Source organism: Littorina saxatilis, linkage group LG4 (assembly GCF_037325665.1).
Source record: "Littorina saxatilis isolate snail1 linkage group LG4, US_GU_Lsax_2.0, whole genome shotgun sequence".
Taxonomy (NCBI): Eukaryota; Metazoa; Mollusca; class Gastropoda; order Littorinimorpha; family Littorinidae; genus Littorina; species Littorina saxatilis.
The window spans coordinates 19,550,263-19,564,752 of NC_090248.1; the positions used below are offsets into that span (position 1 = coordinate 19,550,263).

A 14,490-nucleotide genomic window follows, 5' to 3' on the forward strand; every position below is an offset into this window, starting at 1 on the left:
GAAGAAGAAGAAACATGGGTGGGTGCAGTTTGCAGAACCGAGTGTAAGAATGGCCGAGCGTGTCGAATGCAGGAACACAACTGTTCAACATTCTCTTATAAATATATATCAACCAAGACAACACGCAGAAGTTTGCTCCTGGAGTAACCTTGAGAAGTTCAAAGGCCCCCTTTGTGGTTAATTTTAACTCAATGGTAAACTCGAAAACTTACAACACCGTTGTACTTACGTTAAATACTTAGAGGGCATTCGCACACGCGACTCAATCGTGAGATTTACCCTGTCACACGGCCGACTGAGTCGTGGAAAATAGCTACGACAAGTCTGCGACTCAGTCTCATGCGATTCCCTCGTAGTTTTGAGCTTTAGAACTTGTTCTATTCCTGCGACCCAGTCGTCAGTCAATCGCAGGGGCAGAGCCAATCAGAACGCGTCGTTGCGGCCTTCACGCCGTGACGTAAAATAATGGCGGACAGTCGCGGACTGCGTCTCTTCGTCGATTCAAAACTTTTTGGAAGAACAGTTTCTTACTGAACTCAGATATAAAGGAGACGTTTTAGGCGTGTACAGCGGACGGGAAACATTAATTGCAACTGTCTGGGAACTTTATTTCTCGCAAAGGCATAATGCTGAAAGGTAGTTTTAAGAAAGGTAGAGCGATGTTCGAACATTAGCGTCTGCTCTCGCAAAGCGCGTGTGCAGTGTTCACTGTGACACGTCACTTACGGCCGGCTCGCGTGGAGTTATCGTTCGTCAATCGTTAAGTCAATCGTTAAGTCAATCGTTCATCGTGTGACGGGTCAATGGCCTACGATGTGATGTGCGATCGGCTCAAGACTGAATCGCGCGATTGAATCTCAACGATTGAGTCGTGTGTGTGACTGAAGCTTAATGTAAACTTAATACTTACACCACCAGATAAGTACTCATAATCAGCGGTTGTACAAAATGAGTGTTAAAGCGAAGCTATACAGTTCTTTGCCATGTATGCATATACAGACATATGGAGACAAACCAAATATAACCCAGGAAAGACAGGCAGCAAAATAATAACACTCGACGTTGTGGATCATAGTATATGTGGATGATTCTGACCAACATTATTGGTGTGTTGAGTTCAGCCGAGGATATTAAGTCGAAAACTGCAGTGAGCTATGACGGTACTTCTCATCCGTAAATTCAATCTTTTTAAACAATCAAACATTTATATACATGGTTATACCAACTCCACGTCAGTGAATCACATTCTCGTGATATGGACAAATCCTCAGCTCAGAAGCACATACAGTTGTTTGTTAAGCTAATTATAAAGTGCGATGATGTTGGCAGTGACATTTACTGTAAACGTTCACGACAATTTACAAGCGTGACAATCTGATATAATCCATAATATTGGATTAACTCATTCAATGAATTAAGTACAAATAAATAAGCAGACATAAACACATTAGTTGCTAACAAACAAAACAAGTCTGCCCGTAATCTCTCTTTGCAGAGCCAGGGTTCTTTCAAGGTTTGAGATCACTATACACGTGATGATCTCCAGTCTTCATGTACATCCGTGGTTTTTCGTACGTGTTTTCACGGTCACGGTCCACGACTTCATAGGGCTGATCTGTGGGGAGAGCTGAAGCCTCCCTGGCAGCCTCAATGCTAGACTTCCCTTCTACAATATAGGCTTGTTCTGCTGGGACTTGAGAGCGCTCTGCAGGGTTCTGGGTCGTCGCTGACATGGCTTGTTGGGAGTTAACGTATCCGTGGTTAACTTCGCCTACCACTGCTTCGTAAACATTGTCCGACTGTGAGGTCGACAGTGTTACCGGATTTCTTTGGTATTTTGATGAAAGGATCCGTGCTGAGTCCAATCCTGCACCTACATTAAAAGCAAACATATCGTACATTATTTATTTATTTATTTGTTTGGTGATGAATTCTATAGGCTGACCATGTGTCAAGATTTGTGCCGTCCAAGAACACATGACACATTAAAGAAAGTTGCGCTGTTTTCCCGGAATGTGTTTTGATATGCCTTTATATCAGAAACAAAACATTTTGATATTAGTTTGATTCATCTAACAGCTTTGTCGCATATTTTCATCCCAAGCTTAAAACAAATTTGCAAATAATTCTGCTGTACAAGAGAACCAATCACCCACCCACATGGTTCTAGCTTCACTTTCCTTTAGGGGGGACCCCCCTCCCCCCCCCCCCCCCATGCCCCCTCTCCACTTTAACAAAGTCTCGTTCGAACCATCTTAAACCCCTTAAAGGTTGTAAAATCATTACCTTGTTGATCGTTGTCTCTTACAAGGTTGCCCATGTTGCCATTGGTAGCATCAGATACATTCTGATAGACGTTGACCTGTAGCGTTGGACTTTCCTCTTGGGCGCTGTTTTCTTTCTTTCCCGTAGCTTTGGGTCGATTTCTTCTCCGCCTATCCAAGGAAGAGCTATTTGTTTTAAATGTTGTTTCTTCTGGTTTTAGACGAGTCATCATTTCTACTTAAACAGGTTTACAAAGCAAACAAATTGTTACTATAATGTAACTAATGTGTGTGTGTGTAAAGTCGGAATTCTATAAGGAATGTTGCATGTTTGTCTGCACTTGTATCCACTACATGTGACCTTTTACTGATTAATCGATATTTTTGACAAGGCGTGCATACTTGTACTCTTGAAATGACGCGTTTAAAAAATTGTTAATATCTTCGTATGTATTGTTTTTACATTTAGTCAAGTTTTGACTAAATGTTTTAACGTAGAGGGGGGAATCGAGACGAGGGTTGTGGTGTATGTGTGTGTGTGTGTGTGTGTGTGTGTGTGTGTGTGTGTGTGTGTGTGTCTGTGTGTCTGTGTGTCTGTCTGTGTGTGTGTATGTGTAGAGCGATTCAGACCAAACTACTGGACCGATCGTTACGAAATTTGACATGAGAGTTCCTGGGAATGATATCCCCGGACGTTTTTTTCTTTTTTTCGATAAATACCTTTGATGACGTCATATCCGGCATTTTGTAAAAGTTGAGGCGGCACTGTCACACCCTCATTTTTCAATCAAATTGATTGAAATTTTGGCAAAGCAATCTTCGACAAAGGCCGGGGTTTGGTATTGCATTTCAGCTTGGTGGCTTAAAAACTAATGAGTGAGTTTGGTCATTAAAAATCGGAAACTTGTAATTAAAATTATTTTTTTATTAAACGATCCAAAAACAATTTCATCTTATTCTTCGTCATTTTCTGATTCCAAAAACATATACATATGTTATATTTGGATTAAAAACAAGCTCTGAAAATTAAAAATATAAAAATTATGATCAAAATTAAATTTCCGAAATCGTTTTAAAAACTATTTCATCTTATTCCTTGTTGGTTCCTGATTCCAAAAACATATAGATGTGATATGTTTTGATTAAAAACACGCTCAGAAAGTTAAAAAGAATAGAGATAAAGAAAAGTGTGCTATCCTTCTCAGCGCAACTACTACCCCGCTCTTCTTGTCAATTTCACTGCCTGTGCATCGAGCGGTGGACTGACGATGCTACGTGTATACGCTCTTGCTGTAAAAATGCAGTGAGTTCAGTTTCATTCTGTTAGTTCGACAGCTTGACTAAATGTTGTAATTTCGCCTTACGCGACTTGTTCATATCTTTTGTTAGTACTCAGCACTCAGTTAAAAAACGGACGCAACACAATTTGAAAAATAAAGCATTAGGCGCATTAAAAAAATTACCTCACGACGATGACAACAATAATGATGATCACAACCAACACAACCACAGATCCACCCACAGCGCCACCGATGATGGTAAATTGGGCTTCCATCTTGTCACTCAGGATCTCTGTTAGCAGTACACGCAGCATTATTAGGGACACTAAATAAACTATTGTGTATAGTATCAACTGTTGTGCTAGGTGGGCTACACATAGGTATTTGCAAAAGGCAAGGGATATATATGTCTGACAGAACCGGACATATCGTTACAGTATCCACCCAAAGTTTAGGTGTAATGTCATAGCACTAGGTTTCTTTTAATAAACAAAAATAACAAAAGCAGTCTTGCAGTTTGATTAAACCATAACAACTGTTTCTTCCTTAATTATTTATGCACATTTCCTGTCGTACATAATAGCTGTAACACATATGTGTAACAGATAATAATGAGGTGCAAAACAAATTTTCCCATCAAGAATACAATATCTTCATTGACTGATAGCATAGTGATCCTACACAATGCCCAGTTGTATATTTATTTTTGTCGCATGGACAAAAACTTAAACTCCACAATTATGAGCACCCTACAATCGGCGCTCTGCATCTTTGAATGCTTGCAGTGACCCGAAATGAACAGATACACACCTGTCATGCACAACGGAGGTATGTATCCTCTGTTGCACGCACAATGTCCTGTAGCCTTGTCACAAGTACCATTGCAGTGGGCACTGCAATTCTGCATGCAGTTGAGACCATATGTTCTCCCAGGACACACTGCGTAGCAGCAACCAGCAGTCAATGGCAAATAAAAGACCAATCAACGAACCAATTAAGTTACATTCCAGTATTTATCAAATATGTCTTCAAGCAGTTTTGTTCAATATTCCATGACTTCCCTTTTTTGTGACTGTTATTCTAGTGAGCTTATCTAGCCCAATATTGTCTAGTAGAAAACAACAACAATAACAACAACAAAAACACCAACAACACTAATAACAACAACTACAACAACTACAACAACAACGGTCACTTTTATTTAACCAGCACAACTGTTTCTTCCTTGATAATATGCAGATCCCCTCATTGTGCATATTAGATGTAACAGCAGACAAAAATGATAGGCAAAACAGGTGTTCCCATCAAGAACAAAATGAATGCAGTGGCTTAGAGTATACTGAACCAACACAATGTCAAGTTGAATATTCGGTCACAGTATATGTGTCAGAACACAACTTAAGCCCAAAATGTATGATCAACCTACAATCAGTGTCCTGCATCTTCTTTATAATGTTGGCATTTGCCTGTATTTTAGAGCATGTGTCGTTAAGAAAGCAATGCCTTTCCATCGATTTGTGTTTAGCAAATACCGTTTCACCCTTGTGTCGTCTTCTTTTTCTAACCAAGAGCCCGAAGCACACGAATCGCCTTTGGAGGCAAAACCGGTCAAACGGAATTGAGATTTTAGAGCCAAATTATTAGCCCTATAAAATCTGCTATGGCAACACAAAGGTTCGCAAACGCATTCCAGATAATAACAGCAGCCAGACCTTATCACAATCAGCTACTCCACATCTCACGGGTATGCTGTCTACCAACGTACCAAAAACGTCAAGCTACCAAAACTAGCTCACGCTTAGGGAGACAACTCCGTCAATGCAGCGCAGCTGCCTGTGATAAGGGGGACTACTGCGTCACCCTGTCCCATTATCCTTAAAGTCTTGAAATATGTGGTGCTGCGAAAAGGGATAAAATAACCAAAATGCAATTTCAAATACAGATGCAACCCACATTGTCACAAACAATACACACATACCAGCATCACAAGCAGGACCAAGCCAGCCAGGTTTGCACGTGCAGTGTCCTGAGACCTTGTCACAGACATCCTCACATCCTGCACTGCAAGTCTGTGTACAGTTGTGTCCATAGGTCCCAGTTTCACATTCTGTAGAAAGAAAGTCATAAGGTTATGATTTACCTTTTTTCAATAACATTTTGGTGATGCACTGTTGTAGCTTGAGAAGTACTGACGCTTTCTGTTTGTGGACTACACCTGGCTTTGTAATTCATCTGATAATACAAACTACACCGACAGATAATACCTCCACTGCAATTCTGAATGCAGTTGAGACCATATGTTCTCCCAGGACACACTGCGTAGCAGCGACCAGCAGTCAATGGTAACTAAAAGACCAATCAAAGAACCAAACCAAGTAAATTACATTCCAGTATTTATTAGATATGTCTTCAAGCAGTTTTGTTCAATATTCCATAACCTAGCTCCCTGTTTTGTTGCTGTTATTCTAGTGAGTTGATCTAGCCCAATATTGTCTAGTAGAAAACAACAACAATAACAACAACAAAAATACCAACAACACTAACAACAACAACAACAACTACGACAACAACAACAACAACAACAATAACAACAACAACAACGTTCACTTTGATTTAACCAGCACAACTGTTTCTTCCCTGATAATATGCAGATTCACTCATTGTGCATATTAGCTGAAACAGCAGACAAAAATGAGAGACAAAACAGGTGTTCCCATCACGAACAAAATGAATGCAGTGGCTTAGAGTATACTGAACCAACACAATGTCAAGTTGTATATTCGGTCACAGTATTATGTGTCAGAACACAACTTAAGCCCAAAATGTATAAGCAACCTACAATCAGCGTCCTGCATCTTCTTTGTAATGTTGGCATATACCTGTTTTTTTTGAGCATGTATCGTTAAGAAAGCAATGCCTTTCAATCGATTTGTGTTTAGCATATATCGTTTCACCCTTGTGTCGTCTTCTTTTTCTAACCGAGAGCCCGAAGCACAAGAATCGCCTTTGGAGACAAAGCCGGTCAAACGGGATTGAGATTTTAGAGCCAAATTATTAGCCCTATAAAATCTGCTATGGCAACGCAAAGGTTCGCAAACGCATTCCAGGTAATAACCGCAGCCAGACCTTATCACAATCAGCTACTCCACAGCCCACGGGTATGCTGTCTACCAACGTACCAAAAACGTCAAGCTACCAAAACCAGCTCACGCTTAGGGAGACAACTCCGTCAATGCAGCGCAGCTGCCTGTGATAAGGGGGACTACTGCGTCACCCTGTCCCATTATCCTTAAAGTCTTGAAATATGTGGTGCTGCGAAAAGGGATAAAATAACCAAAATGCAATTTCAAATACAGATGCAACCCACATTGTCACAAACAATACACACATACCAGCATCACAAGCAGGCCCCAGCCATCCAGGTTTGCACGTGCAGTGTCCTGAGACCTTGTCACAGACATCCTCACATCCTGCACTGCAAGTCTGTGTACAGTTGTGTCCATAGGTCCCAGTTTCACATTCTGTAGAAAGAAAGTCATAAGGTTATGATTTACCTTTTTTCAATAACATTTTGGTGATGCACTGTTGTAGCTTGAGAAGTACTGACACTTTCTGTTTGTGGACTACACCTGGCTTTGTAATTCATCTGATAATACAAACTACACCGACAGATAATACCTCCACTGCAATTCTGAATGCAGTGGAGACCATATGTTCTCCCAGGACACACTGCATAGCAGCGACCAGCAGTCAATGGTAAATAAAAGACCAATCAAAGAACCAAACCAAGTAAATTACATTCCAGTATTTATTAGATATGTCTTCAAGCAGTTTTGTTCAATATTCCATAACCTAGCTCCCTGTTTTGTTGCTGTTATTCTAGTGAGTTGATCTAGCCCAATATTGTCTAGTAGAAAACAACAACAATAACAACAACAAAAATACCAACAACACTAACAACAACAACAACAACAACAACAACAACAACAACAACAACAACAACAACGTTCACTTTGATTTAACCAGCACAACTGTTTCTTCCCTGATAATATGCAGATTCACTCATTGTGCATATTAGCTGAAACAGCAGACAAAAATGAGAGACAAAACAGGTGTTCCCATCACGAACAAAATGAATGCAGTGGCTTAGAGTATACTGAACCAACACAATGTCAAGTTGTATATTCGGTCACAGTATTATGTGTCAGAACACAACTTAAGCCCAAAATGTATAAGCAACCTACAATCAGCGTCCTGCATCTTCTTTGTAATGTTGGCATATACCTGTTTTTTTGAGCATGTGTCGTTAAGAAAGCAATGCCTTTCAATCGATTTGTGTTTAGCAAATATCGTTTCACCCTTGTGTCGTCTTCTTTTTCTAACCGAGAGCCCGAAGCACAAGAATCGCCTTTGGAGACAAAGCCGGTCAAACGGGATTGAGATTTTAGAGCCAAATTATTAGCCCTATAAAATCTGCTATGGCAACGCAAAGGTTCGCAAACGCATTCCAGGTAATAACCGCAGCCAGACCTTATCACAATCAGCTACTCCACAGCCCACGGGTATGCTGTCTACCAACGTACCAAAAACGTCAAGCTACCAAAACCAGCTCACGCTTAGGGAGACAACTCCGTCAATGCAGCGCAGCTGCCTGTGATAATGGGGACTACTGCGTCACCCTGTCCCATTATCCTTAAAGTCTTGAAATATGTGGTGCTGCGAAAAGGGATAAAATAACCAAAATGCAATTTCAAATACAGATGCAACCCACATTGTCACAAACAATACACACATACCAGCACCACAAGCAGGCCCCAGCCATCCAGGTTTGCACGTGCAGTGTCCTGAGACCTTGTCACAGACATCCTCACATCCTGCACTGCAAGTCTGTGTACAGTTGTGTCCATAGGTCCCAGTTTCACATTCTGTAGAAAGAAAGTCATAAGGTTATGATTTACCTTTTTTCAATAACATTTTGGTGATGCACTGTTGTAGCTTGAGAAGTACTGACGCTTTCTGTTTGTGGACTACACCTGACTTTGTAATTCATCTGATAATACAAACTACACCGACAGATAATACCTCCACTGCAATTCTGAATGCAGTGGAGACCATATGTTCTCCCAGGACACACTGCGTAGCAGCGACCAGCAGTCAATGGTAAATAAAAGACCAATCAAAGAACCAAACCAAGTAAATTACATTCCAGTATTTATTAGATATGTCTTCAAGCAGTTTTGTTCAATATTCCATAACCTAGCTCCCTGTTTTGTTGCTGTTATTCTAGTGAGTTGATCTAGCCCAATATTGTCTAGTAGAAAACAACAACAATAACAACAACAAAAATACCAATAACACTAACAACAACAACAACAACTACAACAACAACAACAACAACAACAACAACAACAACAACAACAACAACAACAACAACGTTCACTTTGATTTAACCAGCACAACTGTTTCTTCTCTGATAATATGCAGATTCACTCATTGTGCATATTAGCTGAAACAGCAGACAAAAATGAGAGACAAAACAGGTGTTCCCATCACGAACAAAATGAATGCAGTGGCTTAGAGTATACTGAACCAACACAATGTCAAGTTGTATATTCGGTCACAGTATCATGTGTCAGAAAACAACTTAAGCCCAAAATGTATAAGCAACCTACAATCAGCGTCCTGCATCTTCTTTGTAATGTTGGCATATACCTGTTTTTTTGAGCATGTGTCGTTAAGAAAGCAATGCCTTTCAATCGATTTGTGTTTAGCAAATATCGTTTCACCCTTGTGTCGTCTTCTTTTTCTAACCGAGAGCCCGAAGCACAAGAATCGCCTTTGGAGACAAAGCCGGTCAAACGGGATTGAGATTTTAGAGCCAAATTATTAGCCCTATAAAATCTGCTATGGCAACGCAAAGGTTCGCAAACGCATTCCAGGTAATAACCGCAGCCAGACCTTATCACAATCAGCTACTCCACAGCCCACGGGTATGCTGTCTACCAACGTACCAAAAACGTCAAGCTACCAAAACCAGCTCACGCTTAGGGAGACAACTCCGTCAATGCAGCGCAGCTGCCTGTGATAAGGGGGACTACTGCGTCACCCTGTCCCATTATCCTTAAAGTCTTGAAATATGTGGTGCTGCGAAAAGGGATAAAATAACCAAAATGCAATTTCAAATACAGATGCAACCCACATTGTCACAAACAATACACACATACCAGCATCACAAGCAGGCCCCAGCCATCCAGGTTTGCACGTGCAGTGTCCTGAGACCTTGTCACAGACATCCTCACATCCTGCACTGCAAGTCTGTGTACAGTTGTGTCCATAGGTCCCAGTTTCACATTCTGTAGAAAGAAAGTCATAAGGTTATGATTTACCTTTTTTCAATAACATTTTGGTGATGCACTGTTGTAGCTTGAGAAGTACTGACGCTTTCTGTTTGTGGACTACACCTGGCTTTGTAATTCATCTGATAATACAAACTACACCGACAGATAATACCTCCACTGCAATTCTGAATGCAGTTGAGACCATATGTTCTCCCAGGACACACTGCGTAGCAGCGACCAGCAGTCAATGGTAAATAAAAGACCAATCAAAGAACCAAACCAAGTAAATTACATTCCAGTATTTATTAGATATGTCTTCAAGCAGTTTTGTTCAATATTCCATAACCTAGCTCCCTGTTTTGTTGCTGTTATTCTAGTGAGTTGATATAGCCCAATATTGTCTAATAAAAAACAACAACAATAACAACAACAAAAATACCAACAACACTAACAACAACAACAACAACAACAACAACAACAACAACAACAACAACAACAACAACAACGTTCACTTTGATTTAACCAGCACAACTGTTTCTTCCCTGATAATATGCAGATTCACTCATTGTGCATATTAGCTGAAACAGCAGACAAAAATGAGAGACAAACCAGGTGTTCCCATCACGAACAAAATGAATGCAGTGGCTTAGAGTATACTGAACCAACACAATGTCAAGTTGTATATTCGGTCACAGTATTATGTGTCAGAACACAACTTAAGCCCAAAATCAATAAGCAACCTACAATCAGCGTCCTGCATCTTCTTTGTAATGTTGGCATATACCTGTTTTTTTGAGCATGTGTCGTTAAGAAAGCAATGCCTTTCAATCGATTTGTGTTTAGCAAATATCGTTTCACCCTTGTGTCGTCTTCTTTTTCTAACCGAGAGCCCGAAGCACAAGAATCGCCTTTGGAGACAAAGCCGGTCAAACGGGATTGAGATTTTAGAGTCAAATTATTAGCACTATATAATCTGCTATGGCAACGCAAAGGTTCGCAAACGCATTCCAGGTAATAACCGCAGCCAGACCTTATCACAATCAGCTACTCCACAGCCCACGGGTATGCTGTCTACCAACGTACCAAAAACGTCAAGCTACCAAAACTAGCTCACGCTTAGGGAGACAACTCCGTCAATGCAGCCCAGCTGCCTGTGATAAGGGGGACTACTGCGTCACCCTGTCCCATTATCCCTAAAGTCTTGAAATATGTGGTGCTGCGAAAAGGGATAAAATAACCAAAATGCAATTTCAAATACAGCTGCAACCCACATTGTCACAAACAATACACACATACCAGCATCACAAGCAGGCCCCAGCCATCCAGGTTTGCACGTGCAGTGTCCTGAGACTTTGTCACAGACATCCTCACATCCTGCACTGCAAGTCTGTGTACAGTTGTGTCCATAGGTCCCAGTTTCACATTCTGTAGAAAGAAAGTCATAAGGTTATGATTTACCTTTTTTCAATAACATTTTGGTGATGCACTGTTGTAGCTTGAGAAGTACTGACGCTTTCTGTTTGTGGACTAAACCTGGCTTTGTAATTCATCTGATAATACAAACTACACCGACAGATAATACCTCCACCATCAGGTAATGGCAGACAACAGCAACGTTAGGTTTACAACATTAAATATACAAGCAAGTCCACATGACAATAAACATGTGAGGTGTTTACGTAATGTTTTCTTTGAATCCCCACTCTGCCTCACAGGAGGTTTACAGAATGAGTAAAGCTTTTCACGAAAAAGCCATAGAAAACCGACGAAACACACATTGTAGGGCCGTCAACGCCATTTTATGACGCATACAGGTCTCTTGCAGGGCTAATTATCACATGTAAACCCTACACGCTCTTCAATGGTTTATTCTAGGCTACCGCAGTCGTTCGCGTATTGTGTGCAACTGCCATCTGTCAAGTCGGCTCTAGTCGTATTTCATACATATTGCTTCGAAAAAAACTGCAGCAATTTTCTAAATCTTTAAAAGGAATCTGGTGTAAGTGTATACATTTGGTTACGAACAACAAAACAAGTGTAAAGGGGAACACCACCACGTGGAGCTTTACCAGTTAAAGTAGGTTATGTCCCTTGATCAGAATGCAACTTCCCCTTTCGGACAACAAAGCCGGCATACCTCAAATATGTGAATGCCGACACTCATTATTCAACGCTCCAAACCCTCCAGGAAAGTGAGAATCACACATGTCCCTCTTTCCTGGCCTATATTCCGACTTCGTGCTTTCGGACTTGCATAACTTCAATTTTGCGCCATGACGAGGCTTCGGTTTCACACGGGTCCAGAGGACGCAAAAGACATTCTTTGAAAATTGCTCGCTATCCAGGGAGAGCAGCCCTGATGTTGTCCGGCAGTAAGTGTTCAAACGAAAGGATGTTTGTGATGTATGTAAACGCCTGGAGTGTGCCTTTAAAGACGAGAACACTTTGTCCACAACAAATTCCTAATCCATGTACATATAGTCTATTATATTAAATAATTTGTTAGCACTGGTTTGTACATCACTCACCCGTATCACACAGTGGAGGCTTGATGCCAGGGGGACAGCTGGAGCAGTGTCCTGTCACCTTGTCACACACCTCTCCGTTACTGCAGCTACCACACCTCCTGTCACACCCACTGTCCCAGTAGTCGTCACTGCAACCTTTCAAATGACAATATATCTCTGATTTACAACACGTGTGCACTTGGTTACTTCCAAAGTCATTACTAGGGGGCTGTTTTCTGTTGATGTCAACCAAGTAAAGAAACTGCTCATATCATTAGTCTCAAGGTAAACATACAAATTATATCTAAGCAGGTTTGTAGGTTTGCACAAGTTAATATGTTTGGAATGGCAATTGTTTTTGCTTTTATTCTCATTTTCAGATTGACGATACTTTTTATCTTGGGCCATGTGATGTGACAGTCAGACCCAATCGAACCCGAAGAGACTGACTCAAACATTTACAAAAGATTGACATAGATTAAACAAATCATTCAAACAAACCAGGCAAAGGAGTATAAATTACCAATATAGTTCAGGTAAGTTTCTTCGCTGATAATAGATACTTCTGGTGTTTTCTTATGTCGTACGGTGTGATTTTCAATCGTGCCAATAGTCGAATAAATCCACTTTCTGGTATCAAGTTGTCAGAATTACACGATTTAAAAAAGCTGCCTCAATTAATGACCATGGAGGAGACATTGTTAAGCGAAGAACTGGGGAAGTTGGAATACTTAAAACAGATGCGTAACGTATATACCCAATGTCTACAGTTTATATGTATTACATGCACTTCTAAAAACGACATTGTACGGGGGAAATGTCGGGGTTGTTAAATAAGTGTCTCCAAACAAGTAAACGACAAACAAACAAACAAACTTATATTAGTGATATTTACTCGACGTTTGTAATTATGGTAAGCAAAAATGATAAACATACTTATCACTTGGAGTTCACACATGTTAATTGTCTTATTGTCTCCGGAGAATCCTGTGGTGTCTTTGGACACTATTATGACGGATCCGTTCAGGACACCGCTGGTACATGTAACATTCGTTTTCCTGCTGCCCGGTGCGTCGTCAAACCTGTAGCATTCCTGTCCATCTACTTTAATAAGACAGCCTTTCATTCTACCTATTTCTGAAAAAGAAAAAAGAAACATAAGTGAGCACCGAGAAATAATAGATGACAATACAACATCTCTCCGGGGTTTGCCCTCTGTTCCTTTACGGGGGAAATGGGTGAGGGCAGGTTTGAAGAGGGTGAAGAAAATAATCGCAATCAAAGTAATGCGGAGGAAGGGAGGACAAGCAATTGGTGTCAGCTTCTTCTTCTTCTTCTTCTTCTTCTTCTTCTTCTTCTTCTTCTTCTTCTTCTTCTTCTTCTTCAGCGTTCCAGAATTTTCTGGTTACGTGTGAGCTCGTTTGCCCATTTGGGTTCCCCAAACTATACTCTGGGAGCATAGTCAGCTTCACTCCGCTTTCGCTGAGTAGGCATGCTGGGTATTTTCGTGTTTCCATAACCCACCGAACTCCGACATGGATTACAGGATCTTTTCCGTGCGCACTTGGTCTTGTGCTTGCGTGTACACACGAACGGGGTTAGGTCACTAGCAGGTCTGCACATAAGTTGACCTGGGAGATCGGAAAAATCTCCACTCTTAACCCACCAGGCGGCAGCGACCGGGATTCGAACTCACGACCTCCCGATTAGGAGGCCGACGTCTTACCACCACGCCACTGCACCACCATGTGTGTCAGCACTTTTGCTAGTTTGTTCGTTTATGTATTTGTTTCTTTGTTTGTTTCTTTGTGTTTTGTTTGTTTCTGGTTTTAGGTTTTTTTCACAATTCGACGTATTCAGGATGTGAGGATTGGTCTAATGGAGACCAAAACAAGTCGCGTAAGGCGAAAATACAACATTTAGTCAAGTAGCTGTCGAACTCACAGAATGAAACTGAACGCAATGCAACGCAGCAAGACCGTATACTCGTAGCATCGCCAGTCCACCGCTCACGGCATAGGCAGTGAAATTGACAAGAAGAGCGGTTTAGTAGTTGCGCTGAGAAGGATAGCACGCTTTTCTGTACCTCTCTTCGTTTTAA

The 14,490-nt window shown here is 41.0% G+C and overlaps 2 protein-coding genes across 2 annotated transcripts in view; one reads left to right on the forward strand and one right to left on the reverse strand.

Moving 5' to 3' along the window:
* Positions 1 to 14,490, forward strand: part of LOC138964184 (receptor-type tyrosine-protein phosphatase mu-like) — a gene marked incomplete in the record, with an annotated part of 322,563 nt that overhangs the window by 56,132 nt on the left and 251,941 nt on the right.
* Positions 590 to 14,116, reverse strand: LOC138965523 (multiple epidermal growth factor-like domains protein 11). The gene is made up of 11 exons (XM_070337707.1): positions 13,326 to 14,116; positions 12,411 to 12,545; positions 11,179 to 11,307; positions 10,055 to 10,105; positions 9,769 to 9,897; positions 8,341 to 8,469; positions 6,937 to 7,065; positions 4,355 to 4,483; positions 3,728 to 3,836; positions 2,287 to 2,435; positions 590 to 1,873 (listed from the first exon to the last, which is right to left on the reverse strand). The coding sequence occupies exons 1-11, from the start codon at positions 13,546 to 13,548 to the stop codon at positions 1,509 to 1,511; spliced, it is 1,677 nt and encodes a 558-aa protein (XP_070193808.1). The 5' UTR covers positions 13,549 to 14,116; the 3' UTR covers positions 590 to 1,508.

What these genes read in the sequence shown, in the direction of transcription:
- LOC138965523 (XM_070337707.1), bottom strand. Translation starts at nt 13,548, where the DNA reads ATGTTTCTTTTTTCTTTTTCAGAAATAGGTAGAATGAAAGGCTGTCTT. An exon ending in GCCTCCACTGTGTGATACGG is followed by an intron (nt 11,308 to 12,410) that starts GTGAGTGATGTA and finishes TTCTTTCTACAG; the next exon opens with AATGTGAAACTGGGACCTAT. An exon ending in GGGGCCTGCTTGTGATGCTG is followed by an intron (nt 10,106 to 11,178) that starts GTATGTGTGTAT and finishes GCTGCTACGCAG; the next exon opens with TGTGTCCTGGGAGAACATAT.